Raw genomic sequence first — 21443 nt, 5'->3', positions numbered from 1 at the left:
TACCAGAAATATGAACTGAATCTGAAAATGTCTATGACCGTTTTTTATTTTCGTTCTTTCCTTCTGTGCATGTGCGATGTACTGAATATACAAAGGGATATCCACACAGAGAATTCATATGGCGGCAGCCTACGAAAGGAATTCGAAACCTTAACTTCAGTTATGCGAAACTCTGGATGATTCCGATAACAAAAAGCAAATGTTTGCCTTTTAAAGGGTAAAATTACAAATGCAATGCAATTTGATTGATTTATTCATAGCGTGAGATTTCCTGCTGTGCTCGATGAAACACATAACAAAATAACATTTTTCAAGGTTCGAACGTTTGTCTAAAGGCCTAGCCCAGAAACACACATTTTTCAAAATTACTTTCAAAATATTACCAAAATCCCTATATCGAAAACCATTGGCAAGTTTACTAATCTTCAAGATGTTGAAGGTTCTTTTTTAATGAAAACAACAAAAATTATGAAGCATTACGCATTCAGTTGGTGGCATTTGCTTAATAAATCCCCATTAACTACAAATTGAACTTTTAGCAGGTTGTTTGTAATTTGCAAAAAAAATTGAAAACTTGCGCCAATTAAATACCCGCTTGGACGCAATTAGAAGTTCATTGGAAATACACGTTTTCTATTCTATTTGAATTCATGTAGGAAAATTTTCAATTTTCTCAATGGGTATGGGGAAATTGTTTAAATCGTGCATGCCAAGTGCAATTGGTCTTGAATTTATATTAAAACTGTTAAAAAAAAGGAGAAAATAACAGGTGGTTAGTTATTCAGGATATTCAAATCTCATTGGGATGCCACATTAAAAACTGCGATGCGTATGTTGAAACTGCCTCAAGATTGTAAACTTACAGCAGAAATCTTAGAAAATATAGAATCTCCTCTGGAGGCTTGTAATTTCTAAGGCTTTGGCGATTCATAAATGTTTTTGTGTTTGAACGTGGTGAAGAGTGTGTGGAGAAATTTGTTGGAATTATTTATTTACATCAGTTGCAGAACGCCTTCGATTGGCTGCGGCTTGTTGCTGCTGCTGTTGCTGTTTAGCTACAATGGCTGTAATGGCACGTTGTGTTAAATTGCTACCCGCCCTAGCCGATATTTGAATGTGCTGCTGCTGTTGCGGTTGTTGGGTGGTGGTTTGTTGCATTGCGGTTTGCTGAGCGTTCGCTTGTCCTATTATAACGGTTTGTGTCTGATGCTGCTGTTGTGACTGCTGCTGCTGTTGTTGCTGCACTTGTGAAGAAGACTGCGAGGTGGCTGTTATTTGATTGAGAATACGTTGATGTTGCTGCTGCTGTTGATGTTGTTGTTGCTGTTGACTTTGTTGCTGAGCAGCTGAGGTCTTTATGGTTTTTAGTTGCAACTTTTGCGTGGACATCACAATGGGCGTGGCAGTAAGATTGGCTGATGAGGTAATATTTGTATTAGAAGTGGCTAAAACACCGAAAATAAAAAAAAAAACGAAAAAACTCGAAATTAAGATAGAAAAAAACAAAATGTACAAACTAAGAGTTATAGAAACAAGCAGCAAAATAAAATTCTAATCACACCAATCAGCGGTATTGGATGAGAGCCCGAATGGCACCGGCTCTTATTTAAATACTGAGTGCCTATGATGCTCGATATGACAAGGCGAGTTATTGGCGCCTTTAAATAACCCGCTGCGATCGGTCGTATAGACCGCAACGAACATGCTCGCTTATAAGAGCTTGACGAGGATCGCCACCTCCACATGCAAATGTGGCTACAACAACAACAAAAGGTTGTGCATATAGGAATGCTCTACACGGAGAAGTTGCGATTGGACTTGCGCACAGTCAGCGGTATCGAGTGGAGAGTCCCAATGAGAGGCCGGACGGCACCGGCTTCTTCTTAAATACTGAGAACCTGTGATACTTGATATAACATGGCGAATTATTGGCGACCATGTCATGGACCAATGTCCACCATGTTTCCGTGGCAATCCGTACTATGGATCGCAAAGTAGAGCTGGAAAACTATCGATAATCGCAACATTTGATCTTTTCGATAGTTTTAATAATAAATATCGATAGTATCGATATTATCGTCAATTTCCCATCACCTATATTTCAAACGAAAATGAGAAGTAAAAATCAGGAGATCGATTTACATAGAAGCAATAACAATGTGCAGACGGATTAAACCCAGGAAAATAAAGTCAGTTGGAAGCCATGGGGGAAATCATTGCACAAATTGTCAGTCTAATCGGATGAAAATTGCGCCCTCTACAGGAGCAATGTTTCTTAAAGGATACATTGAGAGTCGGATTGCTTATTTTTGTTTAGTTTTGCAAACAATTTAACTCTCTCTATAGAAATAAAATTTTGACAAAATTTTCTATAGAAATAAAATTTTGACAAAATTTTCTATAGAAATAAAATTTTGACAAAATTTTCTATAGAAATAAAATTTTGACAAAATTTTCTATAGAAATAAAATTTTGACAAAATTTTCTATAGAAATAAAATTTTGACAAAATTTTCTATAGAAATAAAATTTTGACAAAATTTTCTATAGAAATAAAATTTTGACAAAATTTTCTATAGAAATAAAATTTTGACAAAATTTTCTATAGAAATAAAATTTTGACAAAATTTTCTATAGAAATAAAATTTTGACAAAATTTTCTATAGAAATAAAATTTTGACAAAATTTTCTATAGAAATAAAATTTTGACAAAATTTTCTATAGAAATAAAATTTTGACAAAATTTTCTATAGAAATAAAATTTTGACAAAATTTTCTATAGAAATAAAATTTTGACAAAATTTTCTATAGAAATAAAATTTTGACAAAATTTTCTATAGAAATAAAATTTTGACAAAATTTTCTATAGAAATAAAATTTTGACAAAATTTTCTATAGAAATAAAATTTTGACAAAATTTTCTATAGAAATAAAATTTTGACAAAATTTTCTATAGAAATAAAATTTTGACAAAATTTTCTATAGAAATAAAATTTTGACAAAATTTTCTATAGAAATAAAATTTTGACAAAATTTTCTATAGAAATAAAATTTTGACAAAATTTTCTATAGAAATAAAATTTTGACAAAATTTTCTATAGAAATAAAATTTTGACAAAATTTTCTATAGAAATAAAATTTTGACAAAATTTTCTATAGAAATAAAATTTTGACAAAATTTTCTATAGAAATAAAATTTTGACAAAATTTTCTATAGAAATAAAATTTTGACAAAATTTTCTATAGAAATAAAATTTTGACAAAATTTTCTATAGAAATAAAATTTTGACAAAATTTTCTATAGAAATAAAATTTTGACAAAATTTTCTATAGAAATAAAATTTTGACAAAATTTTCTATAGAAATAAAATTTTGACAAAATTTTCTATAGAAATAAAATTTTGACAAAATTTTCTATAGAAATAAAATTTTGACAAAATTTTCTATAGAAATAAAATTTTGACAAAATTTTCTATAGAAATAAAATTTTGACATAATTTTCTATAGAAGTAAAATTTTGGCAAAATTTTCTATAGAAATAAAATTGTGCCTATTTGCGCTTTCTTTTTTCGGTCTTAAAATCTTATTGAGATTCCATTACAGGACATTGTCCTGCTTTAGACCATTGTTTAATGCTTTCAATTCAAAGAATAGTATAGCAAAAAAAAAACATTTAAAACCCAGCAAAGTGTGTTTTGTTGCTAGAAGCATTTGACTGTTTACCCGTATTGCGATTTCAATTTCGACCAAGAAATATCATCAGCGGGGGTTGTAAAATGGATCATGGTGCTTAACAGCCATCTCAACTAGAGTAGGCTGTAAAGCACACATTCGAATTTGAAGACAAATCAAATCTTACATCCCTTATTCAAATCCAACGATGCCAATAGCAACAAACACAAACATCTTCTGCAAAACTCTTTTGTTCTTCGCAACGGTTGGGCGATCGCCGTGCTTGACAACCTACTCTAGTTAGGGACCATGATGCAAAAGAATAGAAAAGAGGGTTTTTTGTTTTTCTGTTTACAATAGGAAGAGATTACTTTATGGTCTGCAGCCGGACAATATGCGATTGCAAGAAATAAAATTTTGATTTAATTTTCTAGGAAATAAAATCTTGACAAAAAACAATCTTTAGCTTTATATATAAAATATAGAAAACATAATTGAAATGAAAGCCATAATCTATATGAAATTACAAAAAAAAAAAAAAAAAACAAGTTCTATTTACCATTGATTGGATTAGCTGCTGCTATTTTTAATGTAGAACCACCAATTTGCCGCTGTGTTATTATCTGACGATTACCAGTTAACTGCTTCGTTCCCATAACTTGAATATTGCGTCCACCCTGTTGTATAGTGCCGACCAATTGAATTGCCTGGTTTCCCTGATTGCCAGCGCCCGTACTACTAACCGTAATGGTGGCCTGTTGCGGTTGGTGTCCACCGCTTTGCTGTTGGCTTTGTGGCTGCTGTTGCACTATAATACTACCACCTGTGGCCGCATTGGATGAGGTGACTCCGGAAACCGTACTGGTGGTTCTCAACGCAGAAGGATTCAATTTTTGTACACCGGCTCCTACCAGTTGGGCTGTAATAAAAGGGGAAGTTGCGGGTTTTGGTTTTTGTTTGACTGAACGATTTTGGTAACATGATTTGTAGTATCGATTGGATTTCAAACGCTAATGACGTTTGACTCTGTTGGTTAGTTATAAATGAAACAAAATGTTCGTTTCTAAAGTTATTGACATTACAAAAAGGAGGGGGGTTGGTGTTTTTGGAAATACTAATTGTTCAAACGAGGGATCAATCTAAAATCGCAGTCGTGCAAAATTCTCTATTTTTAGTTGTTGGTGGGTGGTTGTTGTCTTGCTTTAAACTAAAAAATTTGGAAAAAAAATTTCAACACAAATGCATTCATTTTTTTATGATTTGGTGAGTGAGAATGGGATAATGAGTGTTATGTTTGATGGCGATGATTGCAATGAGAAAGGTATTGCGTTGTACGATGCACCGTGGGTTAAGGGTTTAGGGGAAGGGAGATTGGGAGCAGAGAAGTGGGAAGGAGCAAAAAATGTAAAAAGAAAAATCATTGTTTGTTGTGTTTATTATCGCATTTTGTGTCAATAACAGGGGGTTTGAAACAAAACGATTTTTTGACGATAGAAATTTGAATTCCATCATTTTTTGTTTTTTTTTTTTTGCAAAAAAGGAAACGAAAAAAAAAATTAAAAATTAAATAAATAAATAAACAAATTTTAAGATATTTATTGCTTAAAATTATTAAAGAAAAACATAGATATTTTGTAAACCATTTTTTGATATAGCCTAAACTGGAAACTAAATATGAAACAGTTGCTGGCGATATTTTGGACTGTGAGTGGTAAAAATAACTAGGGTACACGGCTAAACAATCAAATGTAGGGCCGAAATCTAAGGAACACAAGAAGTCCTCATACGCGAGTGTGCTTGACGATATATAATCACAAAAACTGGAAGATTTTGTGATTGTCCTAAGAATACGGAAAAAGCACACTGAAAAACCAACAAGGTCCTCAAGTCACTTGCCGGCGGCACTTGGGGTGCTGACAAGGAAACCTTGTTGACCACGTACAAAGCCATTGGCCGGTATGTGCTAAGTTATGCATCGCCAGTGTGGTCTCGTCAGCTCTGTGATACGCGGTGGAATAATATCCAGATCTATCAGAATGCCGATCTTCGAACTGCCACGAGCTGTCTCTTCAGTTCTCACGTGGACCACCTCCATAAGGAGACAAGGATCCTAACCGCGCGAAGACATAACTACATGCTGTCTAAGGAATACCATCTGGGCTGCTATCGCAGAGACCATCCAAATTATCATTACCACCTAGAAGTCTTAAGGTGGATCTATTGGGTTGCCCAAAAAGTAATTGCGGATTTTTTAAAAGAAAGTAAATGCATTTTTAATAAAACTTAGAATGAACTTTAATCAAATATACTTTTTTACACTTTTTTCTAAAGCAAGCTAAAAGTAACATCTGATAACTGACAGAAGAAAGAATGCAATTACAGAGTCACAAGCTGTGAAAAAATTTGTCAACGCCGACTATATGAAAATTCCGCAATTACTTTTTGGGCAACCCAATACATAATCTAGAACGTGAGGTTCAGCGATACAAGAGAGAACCTCTAGATCAAGCGGCATATCAAGCGGGACTAGACAACATTCATGCAGACACGGTAGCAAATGCGGCAAATAGCTACCGGGTGAATTTGTCCTTGGAGAAAATTTGCACCTGAAGAAATTGACCTCCCCCGGCAGAGTTCCTGAATCTGGATATTCAACAGCATCAAGCACACGAAAGATAGAACCCAAAACACTGTCACAACAACAACAACTGAAAAGAAAGGGAAGAAAACCAACCCGCATGACAAAAAAGGGAGCGCAGTAGAGCTCTAATTGGTAAGAGTTCCTTTTAATCAGCCATTTTAATTTCCTACAGTTGTCTAGAATGAAACTTTAAGAGAATCCATACGAAAAAAAGGTATTTTACCTAACAGGTACACAATAGTCTGTTCTAAAACCTCCTCATTCCCGCAAACACTCCATAATTCCGGCGCCCCATGTGTCAAGCATTAAATCAAATGACCCTACCAGTAACTCGAGATTTGCTACCTCAGCCTAAGATAACTACCCGGTCACAGGGCCTTTGCCACAATGCAACATATAGCATCATCTATTCTATCAAGAAGCTATCCTATCGTTACCGTGATAGTCTTTTCAATGATTTGAAGATGCTTTTGGATGCCTCAACCTTCCTCGGACTCACATGACGCCTTCAGCTGCGCTTGACTGTCTACGCGTACATTGAAACGCAACCGCTCATGCATGAAAATCGTCTCCAGAGCCTTCGATGTCGCCAAGACCTCCGTAAAAAAAACACTACAGCCGTCCAGAAACCGAACTGAATCTTTAGTGGCTAGGAACTCAGTTAAGGCCCCTGCCACGGTGGCCGAATAAAAACTTTTACCCATATTCACATATGTATATACCCAAGGCCAAGGTATATAAGGGCGTGATGCCTCTATCTCATATATCGTAACGAAATTCTATATTGTTATAGCTGACTATATGCAAAATTTCAGGACTCTACAAGGCCCGAGAGCCCATTAGTGGCCCATCAACATTTTTTAATTGCTGAAAATTGCCTCTACATCATTGTGCGGGATATCTTTAAAAGTGTCCAAAAAATTCAACTAACAAACACTTTTTTTTTGGAAATTTTCACCAAGGCTGGACTCTTCATTTGTTCTTTGTAAAGGCATTTCTTAACCGCTTTTCAATTTTTAACCGATTTGGATAGCTGACAAATAGCCGTAGAGACCTCAATCCTTGGATGTGCAAACAATTTTTCTATGTGTTTAGCGAGCACCTGGAGTAACAAAAATATGTTAGCAAGTTGGGGATTTCAGCTTTGTATTTGTCTAGTCCGCATCCACAGATTTTTCCAGATTTTTCGTAAAAAAATGAGAATATTATACCCCACATATCTTCTAATAGAGACAACACAACAGATTAAGAGAGCAACACATCTCTACAAAAATTTCAAAAGAAAGTTTTTGTTAGTCGAATTTCTTGAGCACTGTAAAAGATATCCCACACACAAAATCGGACCAATCGGCGCTTTTGGCAGCCCGAACAAAATTTTTGCAGGGCCGAGGTGATCCACTTTGAAAGCCTTCCAATGGGCCTCCGGGCCTTTTGTACATAGTCTGGTTAACATCTCAGCTATAACCATGTAAGATCACATCACATAATATGGTGAAGATATCTTTATCCGTTCATAAATGCCAGACTTATTACCACTAATTTTTGTTCTTATCCCACTGTGCGACACTGAATTCATCAACCAAGAAGGACCACTCTGGTATGTAGCCCGCCACGCAGTCTATATTCTTCAACCCGCCATTCGAGGTACGCCTTGATCCCCACTCTCCCTATCTAAGGGCAATCTTTATCAAGACATACCTAACATGCAGACGCAATGGCATCAGACCAAGTATGGCATATAGAGCCTCCCTCGAGGCGCTCTTCCTTGCCCCTTAGATAAGCTGCGCTGTGTTAACCTTTACCTTCTGCTGTTTTGATTAGAATCTTAGTGAGAGGCCGGGTGCCACAGACTCCTAGTTAAATGCTGAGTGCCTGTGATACTTTGATATAACAAGGCGAGTTATTCACGCCTTTAAATAACCAATGGTCACTATTCGAGGCAACCGACACTGAATGCCTTTTTCGAATCCTGGCGATGGTTGTCCAAAAATTGCATTTTTGCATTACGGTCACATACCAAGCTGAATGCGGATCGCTAACTCCACATGCGAATATGTGATTACAACAACAGCACGTAGCGAGTCACCTCACCTAAGACAAGTCCCCTGAAAACACCAAGTCTCCACCTTCTGGCAAATAGTACATGACCAGTATTTTGCGAAATAGAGCCAATGCTCATCTAGACAACTCCCTTTGTGTAGAATTAGGCCTGGATAACTTTGTGCACCACACAGGTTGGAAGCTTGAGCTGCGTGGAATCTCAGCTGAGGACTACAGAGCGCGTCTATAGGATGCAGATAGTGGGATGTTCCATAGGAGTAGCTAACCTCCGCACTACGTTGGCCGATATTACAAGGTTAATTATTGACTCCTATAAATAACCAATGGGCATCATGTTCCCGCAACAATCAGTTCTTTGAATTGAAACGAGATTGCTCACCTATTGGAGCTTCATGGGGATCGCTACCTCGACATGTGACAAATATGTGATAACAATAACAACAGATATGGGATCAATAAATATTATGTTGAAGCACCGGATGACAAGTACGCCTTGTGTATTGCCCTGTACAAAAGAAAACTAACGATTGGCTCATGTCGGACTTTATCCAACAATGGACCACTGATATCATACTTGGCAACTCATCATTTCTAATTTCATCAAGGCATTGTAGTTCGATGTAGCCATCTTGAAAATTAGCTTGTCCATGAACGAAAAATATCAATCCCTACCAAGTTTAGTATATGCCTATACTATACTAAAATTGCCCATTAAAACAACATTTCCATTTTGGCACAGTTGCACAGTTGTTTTCCTAGCTTAGGACTCATGTTCAGCTGAAAACTCTGAATGGTAAGCAAACTATCTATTCACGGAAATCCTCGACTCGACTGCTTTGTTTACCTCACTCTTATGTGATCTTAATAGTATAGGAAGTATTGATAGATATATCACTGCTGGGCGCACTTACCAATGGGTAATGTTAACATCGTTGTGCCTGTATTTCCCGAATTACCGCTGGCATTGTTGCCTCCTGTTGAATTTGCGGGACTGCAGACAACACCGCCACCACCACCAGCGTTATTTGTAAGGACCACAGTTTGAGTGCCACCCGTGGCGGTGGCCACAGCTCCCGTTTGCAAATTAACTATGGTGCCAGTCGCTGTGGATGCATGTTGCTGATGTAATTGTTGCGGCTGCAATGTGATGGTGTGTTGCGTACTGCCTTGCTGCTGTTGCTGATTCGCCGACGAACTAACTGGCACGGACACTAAAAGACTCCTCTGTTGAGGATGGGATTGTTGTTGACTAGTGTTGGAATTTTGTGTTGCCACAACAGCACTGCTGTTGTTGCTAGTTTGGTTTACGGCAGAATTTACACTGGTAGCCACCACCGACACGGCATTCGTAGATTGAGCAGGTTGCTGTACGGCTTGTATGCTTCCTCCAGTTAATTGCAGCGAAATGGGCTGATTGAAGCCGGGAATTTGAACTTGAACATTTTGTAGGCCGGGGAAATTCGCCATGGCTCCTTGAAGGGTGGAGAAATTGATGCCCTGCAAGTTGAGTGTCGTTGTTTGCGTTTGCTGTTGGCTTTGCTGCTGTTGTTGTTGTTGCTGTGGCGGGGGCTGCTGGGCGGGCGGAGGCGGCAGATGGGGCGATGGAGAAGGCTGTGGATGCGGACTAGACATTGGTGAATGTATTGAAGAGTTGGCGGGGGATTGTACTAGAGTTTTTGTTATATACTGTTGCTGTGGAGTTGGAGGAGGTATATGCTGCTGCGGCGACATATTGGGCAATGCGGCGCCCGTCGTCACACCTCCACTGTTCAGTCTCTCGAGAAGACTCTGATTTTGATTCTGTGAAGATTGCGAGTGATCCGAACCTGAGGGGGATGGTGTGGCATTAGCTAACAAGGCATTTAAAGTTGTAGCGTTGCTACCGGCATTGCCGCCTCCGCCACCACTAGATGTTGCCTGGGGTACGGCAAAACCGCTGGCATTTGAGGCATTCGAATCTGAGCCAGGCGACGGAGCAGCCATTCCAACAACTATAGCATTCGGAGGACCTTGTGAAACGTTGTTGAGTGAATCCCTACGCAAGGCATTCGCCAAGACCCGCTGTTGTTGTATGCCACTGTTGAGTATTTTGATACTACCGCCACCTCCAGTTGACCCACTTCCACTTACTGTACTCAAGGTGTATCCACCAAAATTCGTGCTATTAGTCATGATGGCCGGCGGTGAGGCTAATTGGGAAGCCAACGCAGACATTGACACCCGCACAGTGGTCTGCTGTTGCTGCTGCTGAGTCTGCACATGTTCTGCGTGCAATTGTTGGTTCTGCTGGTGCTGCTGCTGTTGTTGTTGCTGCTGCTGCTGCTGCTGATGATGGTGATGATGTTGATTTGTCGGCTGATTGAGATTCACCGCTATTAGATTGCCCGCAGCATTTGTACGAAATGTTGCTGTTGTCCCACCCGAAACTCCCCCTCCACCACTACTCACAATGTTTATCTTTCGTCCGGGATTCAGGAGATTTTGTAAGACTTCGTTTTGTTTACGCTGCGCTTGATTTGGCACTGTCGGATGAGGTGGTTGTGTTGCAGCCGCTTGCACGTAGTTATCGGTTGTCACCACAGTCGTCGTTTGCTGTTGATGCTGAGCTTGCTGCTGTGGATGGCTGGTGGTGGTGTGCTGCACCAATGTGACCGTCTGTTGCTGCTGTGACGGTTGACCACTAGTGGTAGTAAATGTTCCACTCGCAACCGGGGTACTGGTCATAGCTGCCGGAGCACTATTTAGCAGACTTAATATGGAAGCATTACTTGAACTCTTCAGCGTTGTGGTGGTAGTGGAAGTGTTAGAATTAGAGGCTATAATAGAAGAGATGGACAAAGAAAGAATCAACACAAGTTGCTTAAATAATAATCATATGTATAAGAACCCTAAAACAAGTGCAATGGCAATTACCAGGGCATTTGTTAGCATATCTTCAGAGAATAATAATTGGTAATTGGTATCCACACTGAAACTGGCTGCTGTGGAACAGAAGTTAGCATGTCCGCCTGTGGTGCCGAACGCCTGCTTTCAAATCCCGGCGTGAACAGCAGAAAAAATTTTCAGCGGTGGTTATCCCCTTACTAATGCTGGCTACATTTGTGAGGTATCCTGCCATGTTAAAACTTTTCTACTTAGTGCTGTCGCTATGCGGCACGCCGTTCGGACTCGGCATAAAAAAGGCGACCCCTTATCACTGAGCTTAATCTTTAATCCGACTGCACTCATTGATATGAGAGAAGTATCCGCTGTTCCTTAGTGCAATGTTCATGGGAAATTTAGATAACAAAAACTTTTTTCTACAAAATCATACTGACTAATTTATTCAAAATATAAGTATCGCCAAGGAAACACCCACTAAATCCGATCCGCCAGATGCAGCCACCTCAATTCCTACAGAGCAAGGATTGTTGCCCACGTGTATGGCCCGATTGTGACCAGGGACCACAAAGCACACGTCACCTGTGTGACTGCACAGCCAGACCCACTCGTCTCAGACTCAGATTTCTCTGGACACACCCTCTCTTAGTCGCAGAGTTCCTGGATCTGGATACCGCAACAACAACCCACTAAATTCCGCATAAAAGCTGTATTTCCTTAAAAAAAAAGTGTACCAGCATCTTCCTTCTAAAGGCAATAACGAGCAGAGCCAAACTGTATATTTATCATTAAACCCTCCTTCTTTTATCCTGACAAAATTATGAAAGATTTTATGAAAAGAAAGAAGGGAATCCAAAAGTACTTTGTTTTTGTTACTGTATTTTTTCCTTCGCCCTTTTTGCGCTATCGCTAACAATATCCCTCAATAAACATCCGAATGAAGGAGGTCTGCAACTTGTATGGGATATGTCAGTGATTTGGTTGTAAGTTGAGTAAGCTTCGCTGGATCGAAGAACAGGTGACTTATGTCACACTCTTGTTCTTGACTACACGGAGGGAGAACACATCATTCATTCCTGACCAAAAATAATTGCCACAACTGTATCAACCAAAACAACTTTTTTGGTTTGTTGTGGGGTACAAGAGACGCATATTCCTGGTAGTGGTTCTTAGGTTTTGATATCTTATATTGGCTGCTGTTATTCTGAATTGCACGATGTATATGCACACTATTGTGTACGTACGCTAATCGGCGGGATTAGATTTAATGTGCAAATGTGTGAGGGTGTCCATTATTGCTTAGGTCCTATGTTGGCACTATGTGGTCCTATATTTATGGCATCCCACTAGAAGGAGCTTCGTCTTCTTATGAAGGTAAATCCACATGAGTCTTGAGGAGACAACCAAAGAGACAAATTATTATTCCACAATAGGGGCTAATTGCATTTGAAGGCATTTCAATTGCTGCCAGCAAATAGCTCGGGGACTTTCTTCCTATCCCTGACAGTCATATGGGACAATAATTATCTAAGAATCGAAACTTTGACTTTTTAAAAGTAACGTTCGATGCGAGTTGTTAGGACCATCTCGTTGTTGATATTTGTATTGAAGCCATATTGGTGAGGTGGTGATTTCCTTCAGAAAAATTTTAGCGCCCACAACCCCAACCCCAAAATTTAAACAAATGAACATAGTTGAAGGGGCATACATAGAAATCTGTCCCAATTCAGCCACACCACAAATCGAAGCTTCTTTCGGCCGTAGAAGACTAATCGCAAGATCGGTTTTTATGGGAACCAGTGTCCTCACCAGAGAATCTGTAGCCCCCATATTATTTTTATACCCTCCACCATAAGATGGGGGGTATACTAATTTCGTCATTCTGTTTGTAACTACTCGAAATATTCGTCTGAGATCCCATAAAGTATATATAAATTTTATGTCTATCTAACCATGTCCGTCCTTGAGCCTCTAGTGTGCGCAATTCTCATCCGATTGGAATGAAATTTTGCACGACGTGTTTTGTTATGATATCCAATAACTGTGCCAAGTATGGTTCAAATCGGTCCATAACCTGATATAGCTGTCATATAAACCGATCTTGGGTCTTGACTTCTTGAGCCTCTAGAGTGCGCAATTATTATCCGATTGGAATGAAATTTTGCACCACGTGTTTTGTTATGATATCCAACAACTGTGCCAAGTATGGTTCAAATCGGTCCATAACCTAATAGCTGTCATATAAACCGATCTTGGGTCTTGACTTCTTGAGCCTCTAGAGTGCGCAATTCTTATCCGATTTGCCTGAAATTTTGTACTACGGATCCTCTCATGACCATCAACATACGTGTTTATTATGATCTGAATCGGTCTATAGCCCGATACAGCTCCCATATAAATCGATCTCTCTATTCTACTTCTTGAGCCCCCAAAGGGCGCAATTCTCATTCGAATTGGCTGACATTTTACACAGGTCTCCAACATATAATTTAATTGTGGTCCAAACCGGACCATATCTTGACATCGCGCTAACAGCAGAGCAAATCTTTTCTTATATCCTTTTTTTGCCTAAGAAGAGATGCCGGGAAAAGAACTTGACAAATGCGATCCATGGTGGAGGGTATATAAGATTCGGCCCGGCCGAACTTAGCACGCTTTTACTTGTTAAAATTAATAAACACTTTTTTATATCTAGCTTTAGCTACGCACTATGGACGAAATGACCGATCTAGCTAATCAAAGCAAAATTTTCAACATGTTTAAAATCGGCAAAGTTGTACTTTAATCGATCACAAACATTCTACCGATCTTAGAAGTCGATTCAACATTGATTGATTTGGACCAGTAGAACAGCTGAAAGCTGTCATACCCAACATATGTTTCAGCGGGTGCATGCTAAAGGCTCTATTAAACGGTATGTAGATGTCTTATGACATCTACACACCGTAGCGCAGAGTTAAGCATGTCCGCCTATGACGCTGATCGCCTGGCGAGACCACCAGAAAAAAATTTTCAGCGTTGGTTCTCCCCTCCTAATGCTGGCGACATGTGTGAGGTACTATGCCATGTAAAACTTCTCTCCAAAGAGGTGTCGCACTGCGGCTCGCCGTTCGGACTCGGCTATAAAAAACTTTAATCGGACTGCACTCATTGATATGTGATAACTTTTTCCCCTGTTTCTTAGTGGAATGTTCATGGGCAAAATTTATGATGTCTTGTGACATGCCACTTTTTGTGTCATGCCGTGTAATAGCAGCTTAAACATTACCACGCGTTTTTGCATTATAAAATTGGTTATTAATTTGCGTTTGTGTCTACTAAGTGAACAAAATTTTGTGTTTTTCATTTCAGAGCAGAGGTATGTATTAACTTGAAAAAAAGTATTTTTGTTACCTGTGCTCATATGTTGTAGGAACAATTTATGTTAAAGTAGCTCATACCAAAACTGCTCAAAAACAAATTATGCTTCCATTGACTGGAACATGCGGGATTTAGTCCAGTTTATTTTTGATATATGCTATATTGTCTTGTGATTATTTTGCGGTATGAATCATCTGGGACCACCTGTAACATTACGAGATAGAGTCAGACGAGAAGTTTATGTAATATTGTGCAAACCAAATTGCCGGGATATGAGATAGGATATGGGAGCTATACCGATTTCAAACCATACACATATATTGGACGTCATACGAAAAGTCGTTGTGCAAAATTTCACCCTAATCGGAGGAGAATTGCGCCCTCTAGGGGCTCAATTAGTACAATCGGTAGATCGGTTCATATGGGAGCTATATCAGGTTATGGACCAAATAAGACCATACATATATACAGACGAGCTAGGAACTACCTTACACATTCCAGCGATACTAGAATCTGTGGGCATGCTTTAAGCGACTTGTAAGCTAAGTTTTCAGGACCAAGCCGAAGCGCAACGAACGATAGATGGTCACCAAGAGGGGGCTGTGAGCAATCCAAAAAAAAATTGGCCTAATCTAGACTTGACTGCTTTGCTGTCATTGGCTGGAAAAGACGTCTCAGTCATTGTGTCCAGGTCACAATTGTGTCATGACAGGTCACTGTCTAATCGGAAAACATGCTGACAGACTGAAGGTTGCCAGCAACGACTTTTGCAGATGCTGTGAGGAAATCGAAGAAGAACAAGTGACTATAGAACACCTTCTGTGTGTGTGTCCCGCACTAGCAGTTAGAAGGAGTTCCACTTTAGGTTCTCATTTCTTTGAGAACCTGTCTGCGGATGTGAACATTCGCAAGTTATTGGGCTTTTTTAAGCGATCTGGATGGTTCAACGGTAGGAACTAGAAGGCATCTTCCTTCTTCTGTTCCTGTGGTATCACAATGGACGAAAACGTCTAAGTGAGTCTGATGGCAGACTGCCACTTAAACCTAACATATATTGGAGGTCTTTGGAGAAGCCATTGTGCAAAATTATAGCCAAATCGGATAATAATTGCGCCCTTAAGGGACTGCAGAAGTCACATAGATGGATCGTTTTATATGGGCGCTATATCTAAATCTTAAACGATTCTGTCCATTTTCAATCTCCAATGACGTACGCCAATAAGAAGTATCATTGCAAAATGTCAAGTGGCTAGCTGTATTCGACCTCTATAGTGATATCGGCCGACAGACGGAAGGACATGGTCAGATCGACTTAGAATATCAAGACGAACAAGAATATAAACACTTTATAGGGTTTAGACCCGGCCGATCCGGGATAACTATGAGCACCACACAGCCTGGAACTTTAAGCTCCGACATATCTGGTGTCCATCGTTATCACGGGAAGCTTAGCTGAAAGCTACCGGACGCGTCCACAGGTTGCGGATGGTGGAAACCTCAGTTTTTATGCGGAGTAGCTGAAATTCGGCCCGGGCAGTATGCGATTTTCGATAGGAGAGTCTCAGTAAGGAGTCAGGTAGCACTGGCTCTTAATTAAATACTGAGTGCCAATGATACTCGAGATGATAAGGTGAGTATTGGCGCCTTCAAGTAACCAATGGCAGACATTAGCGTCTGTTCCCAGGTTAGGGGCGGCTGGAGGCGAGCGTCCGATCTGGGAGCAAGCGGCTCGCGAGGGATACTTGTGTCACCCGCCCCCGGAAAACTGTGAGAATCACTATGAGCAACAAATAGTTAAAATAGTTAAAATAGAATAGTTAAAACGGACCCCCTTACGTTGACGACCCACGTAAACGGAAAAAGGACCATGATTTGCGGATCTGCACCTGGAATGTCCGCACTCTCTATAGAGAAGGTGCAGTCTACGCGCTGGCGGATGTATTTGAGAAGTACAAGGCAGATATAACCGCCTTACAGGAAGGGCGATGGATTGGGAATGGCGTCACAACAACACCAAACAGTGACGAACTATACTCCCGGCATGGGATAGCTGTAAGCACCACACAAGCTGGAACATTGAGGTCGGATCTGTGTGGTGTTTATTACTGTCACAGGTTGCGGATAGTGGAATGCTCCATCCGGAATAGCTGTAACTGCAGTCGCGGACAATCAGCGGTATCGAGCGGAGAGTCTCAGTGAGAGGTCGAGGGGCAACTGCTCTTGGACAAATACTGTGCGCCTATGATGGTCGATATGACAAGGCGGGTCCTAATTTTTTTTTGTGTGAAAGATTAAAACCTAATGTCAATGAGATATTTGGACCCTATCAATGCGGCTTTAGACTTGGTAAATCCACCCTCGACCAGATATTCACATCAAAAATCAACCCCATCAACCATCTCTTTGTTGATTACAAAGCCGCTTTCCACTGCCCTATGCGTTCAAAGGTATTTCAAGCCATGTCTGAAAAATTAATAAGACTCTGCAGGATGACACTACGCGTTTCTCAGTAAGAATACGAAAGAATATCTCGGACCATTTAATACCAAACGTGTGACCATTTAAGAATGCCTATCGTGTGATCTCTTTAATATTCTGCTGGAGAAGATTGTACAAGATGCAGATGTGAAAAGATATTGCATACCAATCATAAGAGAACACATGCTACTCGCCTACGCCGACGACATCGACATCATAGGTCGGTCACCGGAAGTAGTAACTGCAGCCTTTGGAAGAATCGAAAGAGAGTCGGTGAAAATTGAGCAGGTAGTAAATGGAGATAAGACGAAATGGATGGTTTCAACTCCCAAAACGCCGTGTGCAAACGAGCAGATAAAGAAAATGGAGAAAGTTGGGAACCACTACATTTACCATCACTGAACTATGTGACTGTGTCGCGATTATAACAAGGACCACACAGTTAACGATTGTAGTCTAATAAATACCCAACACTGATCTGAACTTTCCAGGATATATTGAGTACACTTTTTTACAACTTTCGACATGGATTAACTCAACAACAGTGCATCGATGAACTTAATTCAATTTTTGGCGATGAGGCTCCATCAAGGACCAGGGTTTATCGATGGTATGGTGAATTCAACCGAGGTCGTAGTTCACGCCAAGACGAATTTGGTGAAGGTCGTCCAAAATCAGTTGTTGTTCCAAAAACCATTGGTGCTGTGTGCCAACTGATATTGCAAGATCCTCATATGACCTATCCTGAGATTGAGACAACCTTAAGCAATAGTGGGACCAGCATATATTCAATATTGCATGAACATTTGACCGTCAAAAAAATTTGTTCGCGTTGGATCCCTCACAAAAGTGTACAGATCTAAATGGGGAATATTTTGAAAAACAATAAAGCGATAGATGATTACTACTTGTTTTTGTGTTCTCTAAACCCGGAATATAAAAGGCAACGCTCGTAGCAACTAAACAAAAATAGGGAATAGATTAAGTGATTGAGGTAACCCAGATAAACCTCCACCGGAACGAGACTGCTACGACGCGCTCTGATGGAGAAAATCAGCAAGGGCAAGATTCATATTGCCTTAATTCAGGAGCCATGGACGACCCGGAACAAAGTTTCTGGACTGAACCACATTAACTACCAATTATTCTATGCTAACACTGGTACTCGGCCGAGGACCTGCGTTATTTGTCATAAAAATTTGAATTATATATGCAATAGTGGTGAGGCAGGGAGACGGTGGAGCATACCTGGCATCATATAGCCACTCCATAAATTATCTATTATGGATGACTGGGCTAGACCCTGTGGTCTCAATGTTAATCCACAGAAGACTGGAATATGCCTGTTCACGAGGAAGACGAAGGTGGGCCAATCTAACGCACCACGTTTCCTCAATAAAACGATTTCGATATCTGACAAGGTCAAATACTTAGGTGTGATCTTGGATAGGAAACTGAATTGGAAGTATCACATTCAGGACCGTACTGAGAAGGCTCACAGATGTTGGACACTTTGTAGGCGGGCCGTAGGCTCGAAATGGGGCCTGAATCCGAGGATAGTCCATTGGCTCTACAGGAGCGTGATTAGACCAATATTTACTTACGCCTCAGTAGTTTGGTGGCTTGCGATGGAGAAAAAGTGCAACATATGGACCATACAACAGGTTCAGAGAACATGTTGACTTGGCATAGGCGGAGCGATGAGGACCACGTCCACTAGGGCACTGGAGACTATTCTCTATATCCGACCCATCGACATATAGACTAAGTGTGAGGCAGCCACTGTGGCTATGAGACTTAAGACGATGGGAGAATGGATTGAGGATGGGAGCTGCTCTTACCATCGCGGTATAATCGAGGCGACGATAGGAAACCTGGAAAGAAGGAAAGAGGTTTCTGATCGGATACCTGAGATGAACCTTGAAGTTGAGTGCGAGGCACTGCTGCCATCGGCACAGTCTTGGATTGACTGAACCCTAGTATTGCTATCTGGAAGATCATGTTACTCGGATGGATCAAAGCTAGAGGACAGAGTGGGCCTGGCGGTTTACATTGAGAACCCAGGGACTGAGATCTGTTTTAGACTGCCTGACCATAATACGGTCCGACAGGCGGAGATCCGGGCGATCACGGAATGCGTGAAGTGGTGTAGTGCTAACACGAGGACGTCGAGTGTGAACAACTTTACCGACAGTAAAATTGCCATAAGGACAATAACAACCATGACGGTAAGATCACGATCAGCCGGGCCATAACGGAGTAAGGGGAAATGAAAGGGCAGACGATTTTGCGGTAAAGGCCAGAGGACTGCCGCCAATAAGCTTGGTTAACCCGAAGCCTTTCGGATCGACGCAGTCCGAGTTAAGGGAGTTGGCGACAAATGCGCATGCAACATTGTGGAACAGCGCGAAACGGTCAGTAGGACGGCGAAAATCCTATGGGGTAATCCAGATCGTGAGAAGACAAGGCTATTACTGAAAGGAAGCAAAAAGGAGGTCAGTATAGCTATTGGTATCATAACGGGATACTTAGAACTACGAGCTCCCTTATGTAAAATCGGTGCGGCAAGTGATAGCATGTGTAGGGCATGCGAGGAAGATGATGAGATGTTGGAGCATTTCCTTTGTCATTGCCCGGCTTTCGCGTCTAACAGATACCGGCACTTAGGTGGAGACACAATACCAGACATGAACCAACTTAGGGGAGTGGTATTGAAAACAATTCAGGATTTTGTAAGTAGCCCGAAATTCCTAACTTAAAATTTTCTTTTTAGAGGTTACTTTATAGTTTTTAGAGCGCACAACAAGCCGCTTACTGGCTTAGGTGCATGTCCATAGTGGCATAGGGCGGATTAATACCTGCACCCTCTGTTTAAACTAACCTAACCTAAACTAAGTGTCTCGTGTGTGGGTTTTTTTTTTAATATGGCATTTCATGGGAAATGTCTCCCATAAAGTTCTTTTTTAGTTCAGAAGAACTTATTTGAGGAACAACTTCAGCCCGGCACGGGATAGCTGTGAGCACCACACAGGCTGACGCATTGAGCTCCAATTCGTGTGGTGCTCGTTGCTGTCACGAGAAGCTTAAGCTGTGAGCTACCGGGCGCGTCCACAGGTTGCGGATAGTGGAATGCTTCATACGGAGTAGCTGCAACGCCAATCGCGGACAATCAGCGGTAATCGAGTGGAGAGTCTCAGTGAGAGGCCGTACGGCACGGACTCTTGCACAAATACTGAGTGCCTATGATGCTCGATATGACAAAGCGAGTTATTGACGCCTTTAAATAACCAATGGCCACATTGTTCCCGAGGCGATCGGTCCTTTGGACAGGAACGAGCTTGCTCACCTATAGGAGCTTGGCGAGGATCGAGCCACCTTCACATTAAAATGTGGTTACAACAACAACAACGAAAGACTTCAGAGATAGGTTTTTATGATCATCGAATATCGCATAAGAAATCATGTGCTCGATCGTCTCCTGGCTGTGTTGTAGGGCACAATGAGCACTTGAAGTGGCATTCAATAAATATTCAAGTGCACAACAAAAAGAGTTTGACAATGTTTATGTGTTTGTTGTTCTTAGCATTGGAATAGTGAAAAGAAAGTAAGGCTTTCTTCTCTCTTACTGCGCTAAGGAATGCTGTAGGACTTATTGAGCCCTGTTTCAAAACAAAGGCGTGCTCTACACCGTGCTCAATAGTTCAATAGTCGTTGGGTATATAGAGCACCATAGTCAATTTGACAAAGGTGTTTATACATGCCAAGCTACATGGCGTATCAGAAATCAGGATCAACCACTTGCCTAACTTTTATAAGTTCTTTGCTTTACTATTCGTAGAGTAGAAAAAATTGAATATGATCTCGATCTGGAATATGTTCGAAAAAGCACGAAGAGATTTTAAAGATTTAAATTAAAAGAGCGCAAACACAGACAAAGAACAGAACTCTGTCTCCCTTCTTCTACTGTTACTAAATTTACTAAGGAGAAAAAATCCATATTATCAACTTACTGCTTTGATGTTGTTGTTGTTGTTGTTGTTGTTGTTGTTGCTGCTGCTGCTGTTGCTGCCATTGATTGGCGCTATTCATGATGCTGGTGACAATTGCATTAATAGCTGGGTTAGCATGTAGGGTTGTTGTCGTATTTGCAGTTCCTACATTGGGAGTATTGGTTGAACTATTGGCAGTGTTTTGTTGTTTATGCAAAATCTGTTGCTGTTGCTGATGTTGCTGTTGACTTGTGGCAGTCACAATGGGAGCCGCTTTCAACTGTGCTTGCTGTTTAACGAAAAATGAAACCAGAAGATATATATCAATTAGAAACACTTCTACAGTACACTCTACCACAGGTC

At 40.5% G+C, this 21443-nt stretch overlaps 1 protein-coding gene across 5 annotated transcripts in view; it reads right to left on the bottom strand.

The window, feature by feature from the left end:
* Positions 1-773: 773 nt before the first annotated feature.
* The window catches only part of LOC106089616 (uncharacterized), a 29371-nt gene continuing 8701 nt past the window's right edge, over positions 774-21443 (bottom strand). For 3 of the 5 annotated variants that reach the window (XM_013255521.2, XM_013255522.2, XM_013255520.2), the window contains 4 exons: positions 21102-21369; positions 9285-11189; positions 4231-4590; positions 774-1445 (listed from right to left, as the gene is read on the bottom strand). In XM_013255521.2, the coding sequence (XP_013110975.2) occupies positions 985-1445; positions 4231-4590; positions 9285-11189; positions 21102-21369 (2994 nt within the window). In that variant the 3' untranslated portion in view covers positions 774-984. Of the gene's footprint in view, positions 1446-4230; positions 4879-9284; positions 11190-21101; positions 21370-21443 lie in introns of those variants that run through there. The other 2 variants (XM_013255523.2, XM_013255524.2) reach the window with 2 other exon arrangements.

This window comes from Stomoxys calcitrans, chromosome 1, assembly GCF_963082655.1.
Source record: "Stomoxys calcitrans chromosome 1, idStoCalc2.1, whole genome shotgun sequence".
Classification (NCBI taxonomy): Eukaryota; Metazoa; Arthropoda; class Insecta; order Diptera; family Muscidae; genus Stomoxys; species Stomoxys calcitrans.
This window is presented reverse-complemented; position numbering and strand designations above follow the sequence as displayed.